We start from the raw sequence: 18,611 nt of genomic DNA on the forward strand, positions 1-18,611 counted from the left end.
ATTAAAATTTTAAATTGACCAGTAGTCTGATTTTTGTTCCATGGATAATTTCTTAAATTATTATACTAATATTTTTTGGTTAACTCTGGAGTGGTAAAAGTGTAACTACAGAGACTTACATGTTCCTCCCGTACTCTATTCCTTTTATTATAGGAACAATAAGCCGCAGATCAATATGTGAGCAGTTTTTGAAAATGGGTTTTAATAATAGGTCAGAAGCGGATATTATTAATGAAATTATTTCATTTTTGTGTGATAATAATATTCCTAACATATTATCGAAAAATAAGCAAATTGAAAATTTTGTTTATAAATGGTCAGAAAAGTGGAGGAAATGTAGTTATACTTGGAGCAGTTTTATTTCCAACAATTGTCTCTGGCTGAATAAAAATTTACTTCAAATGGAAGAGAATCAATCTTTTGATGACCCTGGCCCTTCAAGAAGAATTTTTTCAGAATTGTCCAAGTCCCAAAAATAAAAGAGACCAAAGGTATATATTGCCAAGGAATTAATTTATAATGTCTTACAGAAAAAACATGTTTTTTTATATACATAATGCTGCAAATATTGCATTAATGCTTTTAATTAATGGCAAAGATTAAAAATCAATTTATTTCTAGAAATTAGAGATTCTTACACCTCGGAATCTCGTTTCTAATTTAAGGAAGGAACATAACAATGAGACGGGAAAAGCAGTCTAACTAGGGTTTAAATTTCTAGAGAAAGTAGTCGCCACTAAAAATAGGTGAAGATTTACCCGCAGATGACATTCATATGGCAACAGAATATTATTGTCAATCAGATAGCGAAGAAGAACTAGAAGAAAGTGGTGGTGAATCATGTCATGAAGAAAATGAGTTTGAAGACTCCATTTAACGCATATTGCAATTTATGTTTTTTTCTTTAATTTAGACCAGCTAACCTAATGGGTATTCTTTTTTTGACTAGGTTCGAAGCATTTTTCAAACCTTTTTAAAAACTATAATTTTTGAATAAAATTCATAGAAAATCACCCTTTTTTAATATTTTTATGCTAAACAAACATCAGTCTGAAATATATTTTGTTTATTCCTTGGACTATCTTTGTCATGTCAATAAATCCGCCATTAAACCTAATAAGAATCATTCAGTTCAACCCTTGGAAATATAAAAAATTCAACAAAACAAAAAAAAATCACTAATAAAAATATAAAAAAAAAACATGAAAGCGCCAGCTATCATTCTTTTTCCCCTGAAGCCATTGCGTCGATGTAGTTATTACCTCTATCCTCAGGAAGGACATTAGATGTTGGATTTTGGTTGGTTTTTCAGGAATTTGGTGAGATGGAATAAGTCCCTGTATTTTGCAGCGTTTAAAGAATGTTTTCTACTGTAGGAATTCTGCTCTTCTGGTAGAAGTTCCAATGCCTCTGATGAATTTTGTAGGCTATTTTTCTTGGTGCTTTTTGGTGGTTGTTTTGTAATTGGAGAAGAATAGTCCCAAAAGTACCGTATGATCGAAAACAAAACGGCATCCAGTTGGCTTGGAATTGAACATCAATGACATAACCCATATAATATTTTCAATGAAGATTCTTTTATTTTCAATGCATGATGAATAACGCGCGAATGCTTATGGGATTCTTCCCCGGTATTGCAAATATTTAAAATTTTTAATTTTGAATGCAATGAATTGGGGTTTCCCTAAACATTGGAATTGATTCTACACCTTCAAATCTACCGATTGGCTTGTATGGTGTATTTTCGTCAAAAAATGGAATGGCGGTGTTTTGTGGTGAATAAAGGGTATACAGCGGTACCCTTCATCTACTTTTAGACAAACATTAGTGTAAGGAAGACCGGGTAACAATGAGACACTTTTTTTGTTATGAGGTTTAGAATATTCAAAGAAGACAAAATGTGCTTTTACTGAATTTTACGGAAATGTACGTTGTATTAATTATGAAAAAAATATATAAAAGTTTAGTTTTATTCACACAGATCATTTTATTTATTATTTCTCTAATAGGTTGTATATGTCGCACTGTTCCCCAATATAGACACTGCAAGTGGAACAATGAGACACATTAAAATTAGACTGCCTATGTACTATTAACAGTGCAACAAAGCCGCTTATTTTATGAGATTTTCGGAAAAAGAAAATTTCCATCTCATTTTCTTCATTCGTCTCGGTCAGAATCTGTCCAACATAAAACACACCTTTACCAAATTCAACCAACACATAATCTCCCTTTTCAGGTGGTTTCCTAACGTACTCTGTTAAATCAATCTCTTCATCTGATGCATTTGATTCTGAGACACTGTCATATGAGTCAGTTTTGTTATCATCTGCGAAAACGGCTCGCTTCACTTGCTTCACTGAGTTATGCGACGGCTTACCACCTTTAGTTTCTTCCAAACGCTGCAGTTCAGGAGTATCGGTAGGTATGAAACTTCTACCCTTTTTCCGGCGCTTTCGAATTATTTTGCGTTCCTTTGCTTTTGGATATCCTTGAAACTCTTTAAGTGAAACAAAATCTTTTATTGGGGTTTGCGGTTCGAGTGAGCTTGATGATGTTCCCGGTAGCTCTGGATTGGCAATCTCTGAAATAATAGAAGGATCAGGACGATCAGTTACTTTGCTTGGTAAAAAGTCAACTTCATTAAAAACATGCCTGGAAATGCCTATCGAAAGGATAAATTCCTGTTTTTTTGAAAGCGCTCTGAATATTTTCTGGGGTCATAGCTTTTGCGTGAGATATTCCACAACACATTCTGCAACATTATAAATTGAGAATGTTTTCCTTGGATTTCTTGTCATCCATGAATCATGAGCAGCTCGATAATAAGTCTGAAACGGACCAAATACTGCTACATCAAGGGGTTGCATTTTATTGCTCGAATGAGGTGACAACGTTAAAAGTTTAACACCAGACCTTTTCGCCTGTCTTATTGCATCCAATGATAAATGGCTCTCGTGATTATCGAATATTAATAATGTAGGATTATCTGTAGAACTATTGGTATGCGGAATAAAATGTCTCATGACATCAATATAAAGTGTTGCGGTCATCCAACCCGAAGGTTGGGCTAATCCTCAGGTACCAAAAGGAGCCCCAGCAAGCATATGGTCTTTAAAATGCACTCTTGGAAAGACCACAGCCGGTAGAATTGTATTTCCAGATGCACTCACGATGCAGCACGTTGTAACCATCTTCAAAGTTTCATCTAGATTAAAAATTCTACTGCCATCTGCGAGTGCTGGATTTTCGTTAAGGATCTTATGTAGATTGTCAAAAAAGATTGAAACTTTATGCGCATTGAATGAAGTAGCACGCGATAAACTGCCAAACCAAACCAAACCAAACCTTCTGCTAATCTCAAAGACAAATTTCTGTGTCTGTGCATAAACCCAGCTATCCACTCAATACCGGCAATTTTCAGTTGTTTCCACTTATCAGGATCTTTTATATCATTTCTAGCCGCCATTTGGTATGCCAGTTTTCTTACTTCAACCATGGATAAACCATAAAACATTTTGGAACAAGTCAAAACATATTCTGCCAAGCTCTCTTCTTGTTCTTTGGAAAAAAATTTATTAACGCTATAGTTTGGAGTCATTCTAATTATTTGTCCAACATTTTCTTTTTGTTTTTTTTACGTATCTTGCCAAAGTAGCATGCGACAGTCTTGTTTCTTTTGCCACCGAACGAGTAGATCTTCCGTCGAGCACTAGAGTAACTGCCTCCCTCATAGCTTCTTCAGAAAACGAACCCTTGATTGATTTTCTTTTGGGAAATCTGGGCATTTTGGTCTGCAAGAAAAAGGGACTGCATTAAATATAACAGTTCCAGACGAACCGAATGAGAGTTAATAATTTTGTAGCAGATATTAGCAAAATATTACAGTAAAAATCGCATATTGAAAAAACTTGACAATTTTTATTCTTTACATGTATTTTTTTGTGCGTACGTAAATATAAATTATTTTTAAGAACTCAAATGTTACCAGTTTTTTTTAGAGAAGAACTTTTCAAATTAAATATAAAACTTTAAATCGTTTCTATATTTATGCAGTTTGGGTAACAATGAGAGACGTCTTATTGTTACCCAAAAAGAACTGTCTGTACATTAAAATAATCCTGATCTAAATACGAAAACTTACCTTTAACAATCCTTACGTATTGTCAAAAAGTTATGGTCTATATTACATTAACACACAAAAAAAAATTGAATTTTCACACACTATTTTTTAGTTTTAACGGAGCTGCGAAGTTATTTCAAGCTAAGAGGCTTGAAACAACTCTTCCGACTGACCAAGAAGGTTAAGGCAATAAAATAAGAAAGTATGCATGTTTTGCCGCTTTATACACAGATGGCGCAAGCCAATAGAAATCAATCTGTCTCATTGTTCCCCGTGTCTCATTGTTACCCGTTCTCCCCAACGTTAATATACAAAAAATTGATACATTATTTTGAAATCAATGCTTGTTAATATATCGATACAAATATTTCTCAAGAAATCGATATGTACAATATACAATAGAACAATAGCAGGATATTAAATATAAATATGACAAAGTCAAAAGATGCTTGAGTGTTTTATTTAAAACTATATTATCTGTAAAGAAGATAATACAATTTTAGGAACAATAAAATGGGGTTTATGAACTGATCAGGGTCGCAAAGCTTTAAATTTATTGTTCTTTTATTTCTAAAGTATAAAGATAAAGATAAAGAAAGTGAAGATTTCGCCTGACGTTATCCAAAAAAGGACCGAAAATACCGTACGATCGAAAAGAAATCTGCTTCAAAGACGGCTGGGGAATGACAATCATGATAATTTTGGCAATGTCAAGCCCTAGATGTCATTGACTTGTCGCGTACTCTTCTTTATTTTTTAATGGCACTTACTACCAATGAGCCTTAAGCCTTAAGAAGGTTGTAATTTATTTCTTTATTAAGTAAAAATGATTTTTAAACGGTGTACTTCAAAATTCGAGAAAAAATACTTTGTACAAAATAATTTTGTGTCTGGAAACGTTCTGTACTTTTTTAATCTTTTAAGATTGATCTCGACAAAATTCTTATCTATTTTCATTCCCTAGCCGTTTTTGACGCTGTTTTTTTTTCGATAAAAGGATACTTAATTTTATAGAAATGGTATTTGACAATAATAACTGTTTTGATAATTTTATTTTTAGTGCGAAATTGACGGAGAAGTTGAATATGAATTTCCCATTTATAATCAGATAGAAACAATTGAAGGATTATGGGATTGTGACGATCCCAGATACATTTCAAAAAATTCGGTCTACGGTGGTTTAAGGTTCTATACATCCTCAGGAATTTTATGTATGCTTAAGCCTATTTTTAGTCATGTACAGGTAGCTAGATTGTTGACTAATTCACAACAAGTTGTTTGATTGAAATCCCACTATTTTAGATAAATTTACGGAAAACTTTATTTTCATTATACAAATACAACGACAGCGATCTATACCAATGGAATACTGGATCGAAAATGTGCAATCTGGATTTAGAAAGCATGATTTTTCTGGAAGAAGACCAGAACGAACTACAATTCATCGAGATTAAAGTTAGAGGACCGCCTGATTCATCGCACTGTTGTTTCTTGCATTTTTTGGAGATTATTCGAAAGACTGTTGAAGACGTAAGAGAAAAATACAGATGCTGAATCTTTATCACATAGCTTATTCAACACTTAGCTATATACTTTCTGGTCACCTGCTTTGAAGTGAGAAAGTTAATAAGAGTAATTGTTTTTCTAGCCATTGGTTGATCTTCTCGGGTTCATGAAACCTAAAAAGTCAAAAAGTTCTCTTTAGTCAAAAACCTAAAAAAAATCATACCTTCAATAGTAGGTAATATTTACGATTACTATTAATCTTACATAACTGTAAACTTAAATAATTACTAATAATCTTACATAACTGTAAAGAAAAAACAGTGGTTTTCGAAATTTACCAAACATTTTTTTTAATTTCAAAGTTTACAATTTTTATTTTAATTATTGTTTGTTTGTTTTATACATATTAAGCAAAATAAGGGTCAAATTCGGACGCTTTAAAGAGAATCCTTTCTATGTGGAGATAGACGAAAACTAATATCGGTGTCTGGAGCTCAATTTTTATCGAACCATGATGCAGGAAACCGCATATCGATATCTGTTACCGTTTATGAGTTACGGGGTGTTTAAAAATGTGCATTTTTAACAATTCGCTTAAGTTTTTTGCTATGGAAAATTTTGTATTTTTATGAAAACACTTCCAAAGCAATATTTTACGTAGAATTTAATTGTTTAAGTATATTTTTTTTTTAAATTAATAATTTAAGAATTATCAACAGAAAATTTGATTTTTTATACGGGACACCCTGTATATTTTTAATTAAATGAAAAGTAATAACAATAAAAATTAATAGCAGACCAGGACATGATATTTTGCTACAGGTGTTTGATATATCGACCGTCTTGTGTTATGGACAGCCGGGATCGTTTTTAAACATTTCTCGCGGAATTCATTTCGCGCAATTTAAAAATAAGAACCTTTATTCTTTCACAAAGATACAAATCCATAGGCACTAAGTCCGGCGGCCTCGACGGCCAACGGCTGGGATCTTGGTTAGCTAATCAATTATTCTCGAAATTTGCTGAAAAAGTTAGCTGATAACTTCAGCGTTCTGAGGCGGTGCCTCGTCTTGCTGGAAAAATATGTTTTCGAGTTCCGTTAGGGGCAGATCATCAAAAAGGCGTCCAAAGCCTACTAGTTAAAAGTGGAAAACTTTTAAAAATTGTGTATTTCGAAGGGGATTATAACAAAATATCAAGTGTGCTATATTTTTGGAAAGGTAATTTTAAGTTCTTTTCATTTAATTAAAAATATACAGGGCGTCCCAAATAAGAAATCAATTTTTCTGTTGATAACTTTTAAGTTATTAATTAAAAAAAAAATAAACTCAAGGCGTTAAATTCTACGTAAAAAGGTGCTTTGGAAATGTTTTTATAAAAATACAAAATTTTCCATAGCAAAAAAGTTACAGCGATTTGTTAAAAATGCACATTTTTGAAAAACGCCATTTTGTTTTCGCCATGTTTCATCATGTTTTTGATAAAAATTGAGTACGAGACACCGATATTAGTTTTCGTCTATCTCCTATAGAAAAGGGTGTTTCCCTTTAAAAGCGTACAATTTGACCCACCCTGTACATATAAATTATTTTATCAATTATTATTGTGATTAGTAAAATTAAAATAAAATTCCAACGAGGCCGAATTTAACAAAATATCAAGAGATAACTTTTAATTGGCATTAAACGGCCTACACAATTTTGATATTAAAAGAAAAAAAGTCAGTGGCGCACATGTTTTTTTTTGGAAAAATATTCCAGTAATAACCCATGTGCACGTCCCTGATGAATTTATCCACACATTTTTAGCATTAAAATATGTAATACTTATATAGTAACTTTTACCCTTAAAATTTCATTCCAATCACTAAAAGTAGGTTGAAAGAAAATTATAATAAATCGAACATATTTTAACACCCTGTAGCTACGAAACAAAGCAGAATCGGACCTATGTTGATATGAATTACATGAGGAATCTCCCTACGAGAGATGGCACATGTTTTTTGAACTTTGAAACACCCTGTATATCTCAGATATTAATAGATTTAAAAAAAGTCCGATTTATACTATATCTCCGAAACTAAAATTTCATAAGAAGTTAAACTATGTATCTCTACAAATTCATTTACCCAATAACATGTATAAAAACACATTTTTATAAACCCGTGCCTCCAATAGTTTCTTGGTAAAAATTTAAATTTATTGTCCGACATTATTCAAGAAAAAAAATTGAACATATATAAGACTAAAAAAATATTTTTATTGCTGTTAAACCTAAAATATCACCCAACCTGGAATATCAGAAATCGTAAATTCATATGCAGAAGGGACGGAAAAGGTTAGTCTACCTCGCCTCCTTCTCAGCCATTCTTCCCAGAAATGGCGAAGGCATAATAATTTACGAGTAATCCGCCTTTTTTCTTTCTTTCCCGAAGCGAACCAGTCGGTCAGTTCGCAGAAGTCGCCGGTGGAACTGAGAGGAGCGAACCCTCTTCAAATTTGTGTTCTTCTACGAAGAGCACGGTACCGAGTACTTATTCGGTACCGGCCATTCGTTGTTCACTTCGACGAATTGGCAGAGTCGCTTAATAAGAATATTATTTTCAGTTTGAAATAAAACTACTCTGTTAACACTGGGCACTATTGTCTTTATTTTTCTAACTTATACAACTAGGGACATTTTGGATAGTTATACAGGGTGTCCCAGGCTGAGCGTGCATTAGAAGTTTCTAGAGAACTACAATATCTAGATTGGAGATTTTTTGCACATAATTGTTTTACAACGAATCTATGGATTAAAATATTTTCAATATGGCGGCACTTCCGGACATACCGGAAGTTGACAGCAACTTTCTTATTTTAAATGGGCGCCCCCATTTTTATTACCTACATACTTAAATTATCTGTAAAATTCTATGAATATTGCTGTTATACCTAACATTAACCGCTTTTGAGAAAAACAAATATTTAAAATTTTTGGACGAAAAAACTACCTGTTAAAAAAAAAATTTGATTAGCCTAAAAGTCAAATTTAGTGATTACCACAGCCACTGTGACATAAAGAGAAGACATGTGGTAATCTATTTCAAAAAATTAAATTGTTCAAATGTCATAAAAAATGGCGGTAGCTGTCATGGAATTGAGCGATTAAAAATTATCATAAATCATTTTTTCAAATAGAAACCCACTCTTTTATTTCACTAATGAAAAGGTTTTTCAATTCGTTACTTTATACATGTTCCTATACCTAAAATAAATCGTTTTTAAGTTATTTAAGACTTAATTTGAAAACGTATATTTTTCTTGGTTTTATCTAGCTTCTTTTGACATTAAGTGTCAAACGGTCAAAAAATTTATTTCCAGCTGTCAGAAAACGAATTATTTCAATTCTCTATATTATAACTACTATCTGCATAAGACTAAGAGTTTAAAAAGTGTATTTATAAAAATATATCTCGTATTTATTTAGTGATATCTAAAGTTGATATTATTAATTAATTAATTAATTAACCTAACAACGCAAAGTTGGCTTGGAAATGATGCTGCTTTTTGAAGAAAGCGTCACAATATGATATGGCCCGATCTATTGTTTTACATTACTTGATGTTTAAAGTCATAGGTTGCTGGTTAAAATCAAGAAAAATATACGCTTTAAAACTAAATCCTAAATAACTTAAAAACGATTTATTTTAGGTATAGGAACATGTATAGTCAAAAAGTAACGAATTGAAAAGCCTTTTCACACAGTGGCTGTGGTAATCACTCAATTTGATGTTTAGGGTATACACATATTTTTGACAGGCAGTTTTTTTCGTTCAAAAATTTTAAATATTTAAAAAAAAACGGTCAATGTTAGATATAGAGTGTTTAAATCAATATTCATAAAATTTTACAGAGAATTTAAGTATGCAATAAAAAATGGGGGCACCCATTTAAAATAAGAAAATTGCTGTCAACTTCCGTTATTTCCGGAAGTGCCGCCATATTGAACATATTTTTAATCGATAGATCTCGTTGTGAAACTATGATGTGCAAGAAATCTCCGAGCTAGATGTTGTAGTTCTCTAGAAACTTCTAATGCACGCTTAGTTGGGACACCATGTATAAACATCAGAAAAAAATGTAATGAACCACTCTATGAATAAACCCTACAATTGTAAGTTGTAGTAAAATGGTACTAGGCATCAAGTTGTAGCTTTTATTTCTATAAATTTATAGATCTCCAAAATAGTTAAATACAGGGTGGTGCGAACTGTATTCTAGTGGAAACTTGGCAGAATATTCTGCAGATAAAAATAAATAAAAATGTTCGTGTATCCTAAAATGCTTAGTTTCGGAGATACAGGGTGTAGAAGTTTTATTTTTATTTCGATTTTTTCAAATAATTTCTAAATTAACATAAATATTTGGATGAAAATAAGTGTCTGGGAGTTTTTTGAAATGGGAAAGTTGATTTTGATGTCAATATGACTCCTAATTGTAGGGGGCGCCACCTACATTTGTTTTAATTGTTTTGAAGAGTAATAACTTTTCGTCCGCACTTCTATAAAACTGTTGTGAACATACATTTAATATGGTTATATGTATATGTATATTCGACAAATTGTATAAAATATTATTTTTACCCCATACATTGTTATTATTTCTGATCAACATGACACAAGGCAGAAATAAAATCACCAGAACTATTTCAAAATTTGATTTTTTTTTGATGCCCTACCTTTTTAGCAAGCGCACTACTTGTTTCGATCACCTGTAAACACCGACTGACATTGGGCTTATTACCCACCTGTCAATAAATGCATCACAACAATAGAACCTTTTAGAAATTCCCAGCCTATTCTATATCCGACCACCCCAATTCTTCAATGCTTGGAAGAAGAAAAAACTGCACCTAAACTATTGTTTTTGTTAATTTTTAATTAATTCTTCAGTCATTTTGTATATTTTACAGTTTTATAAGTTCTTTACTAGTTTAGATTGATAAATTTAGAAGAAACTGTTGAAAATCATTGTAATGAAGCAAAGCAGTATTTTACAGGGCAACTGTAATGTTTGAACCTGTCCAAAAGTACAAAAGGGAAGGTAGGGTATTGGTAGATTTTTTAAAATAAGGTAACGCCCTTTTAGGAGGGTGTGTAGTATGTTACCAGTTCTAAAGGTGCGATATCAAAGATGGAGGTGTCAAATTAAGATTTTTAAGGCTCTAAAACCTCCGATTAGTTTTTAATGTGAAAAATAAACAAAAGATCTTTATAATATAAGGTTTCCTCTTATCTTGCCGACTGTTTGTAACTTTTGTCCCAACCTGCCATCCCATTATTAGGGATTCCCAGATGTTTTACAGCTGGGGAATTTTGCTAATTTTATTCCAGGTGAGTAAGACGACTGCTATTTCGTTCTAATCCATTCTATTCTATAGGGTGAGAGAGATAAGGTATAAAGAATTTTTTTGTTTATGGCACTTACAGTTTTGAAACATCTGGAAGTAATTGCGGACCTTCCTACAAAGGGCCCTTTTACAATGTTTATGACGGAGCGATGATTACTTTAAGGTATGGGTTTGTTTGAGTCTCGATAAGGAATTATAGGTGTTATACTAATTTTAATATTTAATATTTTTTTTGTAGGTAGGTAGAATAGCGTTTTATATTAATCTTTATGAGACCTGGTAGGTTTCGGATTATAATTTTGGATTACAGAATTAATTTATATAGTTATTGAATATAAGTTGTAAAAATGGTTTTATACAGTATGTCCTCGGATTGTCTTTACAAGAGGAAAAACTGTTTATTATTGACAGTTTGAGAAAAATGCATTCTTCATAAAAATTGATAGCATTTTAATTAACTTCATATTTTTTCTGTTTGAGAATGTTAAAGAAGCACAAAATGTATTTAGTTCAATGCTACGGAAAGCGTGTTAATAGTTACCGGAAAATTTGATAGCAAATTTAGATTGGAAAGCCCGTCAAAATATATAATTGTTTTGGGTCGCGACCGTTTTACGCGATCCGGCGCTGCTCTAGCGGTTGCTAAGAACAACCGCCAAACAATCACAGAAATAATTTTCTCTTGTCAAAGTCCTAATAACCTAACCTAACCTAATCAAAATTTAAACCGCCCTCATTGAAAAAACACCGAAAAGTGTTTAAGTAATTATTGCTATCTTGTGAGTTTAATTTAAATTTTACTTACTCAAACCCGCGATAATTTTGAAAAAGTGGCATTAAAAATTAAAAAACTGTGTTGTGAACTGTAAACTGCAAAAACCTTAGTGGTTCGTGGCATAACGTCGGTTTCCAATGTTTCATAGGTATTTCACATACATGTCCTTATATAAAACAAAGTTTCTTGTATGCAACACACTGTATTTTATTTATAAAATTAAAATTAAATAATAATAAATTTGAATAAATAATATTTGGCGACAAAATTCCGGAAAAAGCCGAACGAAATAAAAATAAAAAAAATAAAAACACTAAATCACCACAATACACCAACACACTTTTACTTTTACACTGGACGCGCGTTTTGCTAACCATGTTAGCAAAACGCGCGTCCAGTGTAAAAGTAAAAGTGTTTTGGTGTATTGTGGTGATTTAAACACCAAAGGTTCCAACCCTCAACTGTAATCTTGGTATGGAAATTTAGAAAAGTATAAACGGGATCAGCTATTCTTAAGAATAAATTGAATGAATTTTTCTCAAACTGCCAACAATAAAAAAGTTTTTCCTCTTTTAAAGACTAAAGACAATCCGGGGACATACTGTATAGGTATCACGAATAAAAGGAACATAATTTTCTTTATTCGTTTATGATTATATATTTCGTTCTACTTTTTTTGTGTTATTTTCTATTACCTCTATTTCTTTTCTTATTACTAAGGCAAGGAAGAAATGCTAACAAACACCAAACAATAAACTGCCCATTTTAAATGCCAATTATTGCTGAATTATTTTGAATATTATTAATATATACTATTATATTATATATATGTTTTTTTTTTTAATTTTTACCTTAGAAAATTTGATAAGAATGAAACTTTAAATTTAATAAACTAAATTTGACAATAATAAAACACAATTTTTTGAAAATACAATTTTTTATTCATTTCATATGAATATACATAATTATTAAAAAACAATGAAATAAAATGATTAACAAAACTCTGCAATTAATTACTAAGTGTTTATTAAAGTTTTTTAGAGGGAAATTTTGTCTTTTTTCAGTTTCTCTGACATCAGGCAGTGGGCTTTATTACTTGTTTTACAAATTATATGATAATTTCAATCATCTCGGGTTTTCCCAAGTCTGGTTTTATAATTGTTTATTTACCAATAGGGGGTACATAGAGAAACTGTACCAATATTACAATTTAGCCCAGGTTCAGGTAGCATACTAAGGGCTGGCAAAAGTTAGTCTTGGGTCGAGATTTCCGTATGTAAGAACAGTACAATGCGTTTATAATGTACTGAACAAAGAGAGGACAGTAAACACGTTGCCAAACATATGAAATAAACTGAGAAACTGTGCAAATCGCTAAGAGACGTGGAAGGGGATATAGCAGATTTGTCGCAGTCGACCGGTCGACCCAATCAATACCACTGTCAGTACTTAAAGTTCTAGGGAAAGGTGTACGTCATGCTTTCAGCTTCACGATTTAATTATGTCTTGTGATACTTGATTTGTTTATTTATTAACGAGTCGTAATTTTCCCTATAGCTTGAATTTTTTTAAATGCAAGCTAGAAACACTTGCATTTTTGGTAAAAATAAGTGGAATTGAGTGGGTGTTCGATAGTGGTCGCGCTATTAGAACTCTAAATTCAAAAATCGATATCTCGAAATCTATTAGAAATAATAGATTGTCGTTTTTTCCAGAACTTTGTTAATATTTCTGCTGTATTTTCTTTGTAGACAGTATGTGAAAATCTTTATCAATAAAAAATTACACGATTGCTGAAAATTGCTATGCTCTAAAAGTAAATGGATGGATTGTTTACAATTTTTGAATGGAAAAAACAACCTTATCGAATTTTTCTTATGTAAACATATTGTAAAATATCCGATCTTGAAAATTAAAACAAGTTTCAATATCTAAAGTGGTTCTTGAGTTATGGCCTGTTATGTGTTAAAAAGTTAAGTTTTTAAATTATCGCGATTACTGACGTTTTCTCGTTATAAAAAAATGACACCCTAACGATATGCTTATAATTCCATTTCAGATGCTCAGAAACATGTCTAATGTAACAGTTGCCAGCACGGTATGACAATTTCAATCATCTCGGGTTTTCCCGAGTATAGTTTTATAATCGTTTATTTACCTATAGAGGGTACATAGAGAAAATGTAACAATATTACAATTTAGCCCAAGTAGGGCAGGTAGGTTAAGGTCCAGGTAAATATAATAAAATTCTAATACAATAAAAATTTTGAGAAAGAGTGCAATACTTGCTGCTTGATTACCAAAAAATTATTTTTCTTCAAAAGCAAATCAAAATGGAAGAAATCGCTTAAAATTCAAATTTCATTTTTTCCGCGGCTTACTTATTTCTTATCCTTCTTTCTCTTTTTCTTCTATTAATGTTTGTGGTTACTCGTTATAAGCTATAATATGTTTATTTATATACACCCACAGGGGCACGAAAAACGGGCACTTTAAAATTTTCATGTATTTTAAAGCATAATATATTTTGTTCTAATAGGTCGATTTTGATGATTTTTTAAGCAATTTGTAGCTAAATTATTTTACTTTGAGTATCTCTTTCTAACTTGAAAATGAAAGTTTCCATCTGTCAATAATACGGGGGAAAACCAAATGTGGATATTTTGGCGAAAGTTTGAAACAACCCGTGGCATATGTTAACAAAGCAAGAAATTTTAAAATAATTTTATAATCTAGGTACGTGCTTTCTCGATAGTTTGTTTTTTTAATTCATCTCAATAGCTTTATTTTTATTGGAGATATTTGCTTTGGAACAAGACAGTAACAATTTCCAGCAATTTTAGCATTGATTTTGAGTCCTCATCAACACACTTATAAAATAGTGTTTATTGTTTTTGTAATGTTACTAGTAGAGAGAGATGGTTTTAAGTACTGAAGTATCGGTTATTGCTGCTTTAATTGATCATGGTAGAGATCAACTTTTTGATTTAAAATCATATCTGCTACAGTAACTGCCCAACAGACAATAATAATATGAATTGCAAAAAAAGGCAAAGGCGCGGGTTTAATGTAAAAATTAACTACGAAAAAAATGTTAATATCTTTTTCAAAACCGAATATGTATCTCCAAAAAAAATAAAGCTATTGACACTTCTGAATAGATCTAGACTTAAAAACAGTTTTAATTTTATATCGCTTCGGGTGCGTTTATGTTGGACCGGCGATAAACGATATGAGCAGCGATAGTAGCGAAGCAAAGAATATTATTATATTAACTTATACAGGGTGGGCCACTGAAAACTTACAATGGCTATAATTTTTAAACCAAAAATGATATCAAAGAAATAAAAAATACCGTTTCTATAATATCGAGGGAGAATACATATGACGTATTTTTTGAACCACCCTGACCTACCCCTTAGGCGGCACCCCTACTCACTTGAAAATCTTAAATAGCAACAACCCACTTGTGGCGCCTTTTTGGAAAGCCCATGAAAAATGCTAAACGATGATCATAAAGTTTTTAGGGTGAAATTGAAAAACTACCCCTTACACGAAAAATTAGGTGGACATTAATGAAAAAAGTGATGTTTCAGTATAAGTTACAAATTGGGACCCAGCTAAATGAGGCAAATGAGGTATTTTTCAAACCACCCCGACCCACCCCTAGGTGTCACCCCCTCACTTCTAATCTCATCAATGTCATTTTGAAACCATTGCCATTTTGAAGCTAAAAATAAAAAATGTAGATAATAAAAAAGGCAATACAAAGATGTTTAACTAATCGTTCGGCCTAATTTTGCGATAACGCAAATTCTTCCTTATCATCTATTTTTTTACTTTCAACAAATAGGAGTGCATTTTCAATACTCTTCTGACTTCTGACAGATGTTCGAGGTATACCTGTGATTGATGCCAACTGGCGCACGATGGGGTATTAGCATGAAAAAGGTGATCGAAATTCGAAAAAGCAAATGTTTTTAAGATTTCCCAAAAAAAGATAAACGATAAGTTAAATCATGTCTGCCATGAATGACGTTGCTATGGGTGTGTTTAGTTGCATTCATTTGTTTCAACGAAACGTCAAAGTTGTTACTTCTCACAGATAAGAGGTAAATGGCTAAATTTTATGTTTAAAATTATAAATTGTTGTTGTTCTTGTGCTCTTTTTACGTTTATATTATTGTTTTGATTGAAAATGGCTCAGCAAGCTGCAGGTATGTATTCTACAAAAACGTATTATTTATTTTGATATTCTCTATACTAACGATTTTTTTTGCAACTAACAGTTAGGCGTTCAGAAAATTTGATTAAATTTGTGACATTTTTATTATTACTTTGAGATTTAGTTGCGCATTTCGAAGAATTCGGCATATTGTGTATATACGTTTTACTTAGTAAACATTAGGCTTTCATACAGTAAAATAAAATACTGCGACTTTTTGCGACTTTGCTGATAAAATGAGAAAAACATTCTTGGTTTCCTCTAATATGCCAATCAGTGATATACTAATGCGAGGTGTAAACCGCGATGGCATTGTTGTGTACAAAGCGATCGCATTAGTGCTATTAGCAGTATAGCACAATTTGGCATTAGTAGCGACTTTAGTGGTATGGGCACTGCTCGCGGATCAGTCGTAGCATTAGTAGTATTAGTTGCGATATTACTACTGGCATTAGTGGCATTGACCGTGGAAACACTGGAACAGTGATTTTTCTTTCTTTTTTTAGAATCGACGGAATTATCCTTTATTTTGTTCATATATTTCCTCTTTAATTGAAAATAGTAATAATTTATATAGTCTACATAAAAAATTTCGATCAACTATTGTGTCGATATTCCCACTGTGTGGCGTGTTGATGCTTGTGGATTGACCGATACCCTGACCAATAACTTCCATCTGCATTTCTTCATTCAGTATCTTGGCCCTGTACTTTTTTATTTTTTGACCGATCCAGTTTTTGAAACTTTAGAATCAAATTCTCTAACATAAACGAATAACATAACCGTTTCAAAATAACACATACCTTTCACAGCACCATTAAGAAAAACTATTTGAATTCTTTCTTCCACACAGTATAAACCATTTTTCTTTCAAATAAGGGAATCAAATAAAGGTTTAAAATAACTCCAAATTTGTAAAACGATTGAAAAACGATAGAGAGACAGTAAAACGCAAAAATTTTTAAGAAAACGTTTTAAGATTCCTGTTTGTTGAAAGTAAAAAATAGATGATAAGGAAGAATTTGCGTTATCGCAAAATTAGGCTGAACGATTAGTAAAACATCTTTGTATTGCCTTTTTTATTATCTACATTTTTTATTTTTAGCTTTAAAAATGGCTGGCAATGGTTTCAAAATGACATTGTTGAGATTAGAAGTGAGGGGGTGGCACCTAGGGGTGGGTCGGGGTGGTTTGAAAAATACCTCATTTGACTAATTTAGCTGGGTCCCAAAATCACTTTTTTCATTAATGTCCACCTAATTTTTCGTGTAAGGGGTAGTTTTTCAATTTCACCCTAAAAACTTTATGATCATCGTTTAGCATTTTTAATAGGCTTTCCAAAAAGGCGCCATAAATGGGGTGTTGCCATTTAAGATTTTCAAGTGAGTAGGGGTGCCACCTGTGTAGGGGCCCACCCTGTATGTAGGTGTTTATATAGGAGCAACGCGTCGAGACACGGTTGGCAGTTGAGCAACGATAAGAGCAGCGCTAATTCACTGCTTTTATCATTTATCGCAGCTCCAACATAAACGTACCCTTAGCTATTCGCCTGATTTTCTCAGATGTTTCTTTGACATAGGTATGGAATTGTCAAGTGAGAGAGAGAGTGCATCCTCCTCAGGGTGGCGCATTGGTGCGAAGAGAACCAATTGGTAAAAGCGTAAATTTAAAGAGGCCGTATTCATTTCTAACAATAATAAAATCTTTAGCAGTCTAAGTATGGAAATTTCAACAATATGGCAACCACTAACCACTCATAAAACGCTCCAATGCAGGTATTCTTAGTGGATTTTTTCATGCTCGACAACAATTGCACCCAACTAATTCACGGGTGAATTAGTTTAGTTATTTGCTGCACCCAACTAATTCACGGGTGAATGGTTGGCTCTAATATACAAGTTCAGTAGTTTTAAGCAGGGTTGAAAACAAGCTACACAATTGCCTACTTTGGTACACATTTGCTAGCAACAACCACAATCGCCCGAGCTACACATTTTGAAAATTACATATTTCGTATAAAAAATAATAGCAGAACAGTAAATCAGCTAACTAAAGCTGATTTTTTAGCTTTTAAGTTATCCAACTTAGTATATCAAAAGAGGCCGCAAGTGTACTTTAAAGTATGAACTGACAAATATCATTTTTCTTCATCAGTGTTCATAGTGGAGTGCTTTAAGCCCTTATGGGATACGAACCTCGGAATTCATTTACTGTGAACGAATTTTTATAAAACTTTTTGCATTGTATTGTTAATAAGATATTTTATTTTATTTTTATATTTAACAAAGTTTACCCATTTAAATTCGTTGCTTTCACTTTAGTATTTAAATAAACACACATATACAAATGCATACATACAAGATGGCTCCGTATTCCGGAAAATCAGGATTCCTGTTTGATATTTTCGCTCCAAACCTTTTACAAAATACATGTTTAATGGTAGTTTACATTTCAAAAATATTTTTATAGATATACAGGATGAGTCAAATATATATCATTTATTTATTCGAGTTCAATGAATTTGCTATAAAATTCCGGTTCCAAAAATACCTTAATACAATAGAGTATAAAAAGTGGGTTTTGAATTATGA

At 32.1% G+C, this 18,611-nt stretch overlaps 1 protein-coding gene across 1 annotated transcript in view; it reads left to right on the top strand.

Annotated features, from left to right (window-relative positions):
* LOC115878588 (death-associated protein kinase 1-like) overlaps positions 1–18,611 on the top strand; it is a 72,405-nt gene that overhangs the window by 49,032 nt on the left and 4,762 nt on the right. The window contains exons 12-13 of the mRNA XM_030895136.1: positions 5,184–5,366; positions 5,426–5,672. Coding sequence (XP_030750996.1) covers positions 5,184–5,366; positions 5,426–5,672 — 430 coding nt within the window. The remainder of the gene's footprint in view (positions 1–5,183; positions 5,367–5,425; positions 5,673–18,611) is intronic.

The sequence above is a fragment of the Sitophilus oryzae genome, unplaced genomic scaffold (assembly GCF_002938485.1).
Source record: "Sitophilus oryzae breed Bouriz unplaced genomic scaffold, Soryzae_2.0 scaffold_1518_pilon_pilon, whole genome shotgun sequence".
In the NCBI taxonomy this organism is placed as follows: Eukaryota; Metazoa; Arthropoda; class Insecta; order Coleoptera; family Curculionidae; genus Sitophilus; species Sitophilus oryzae.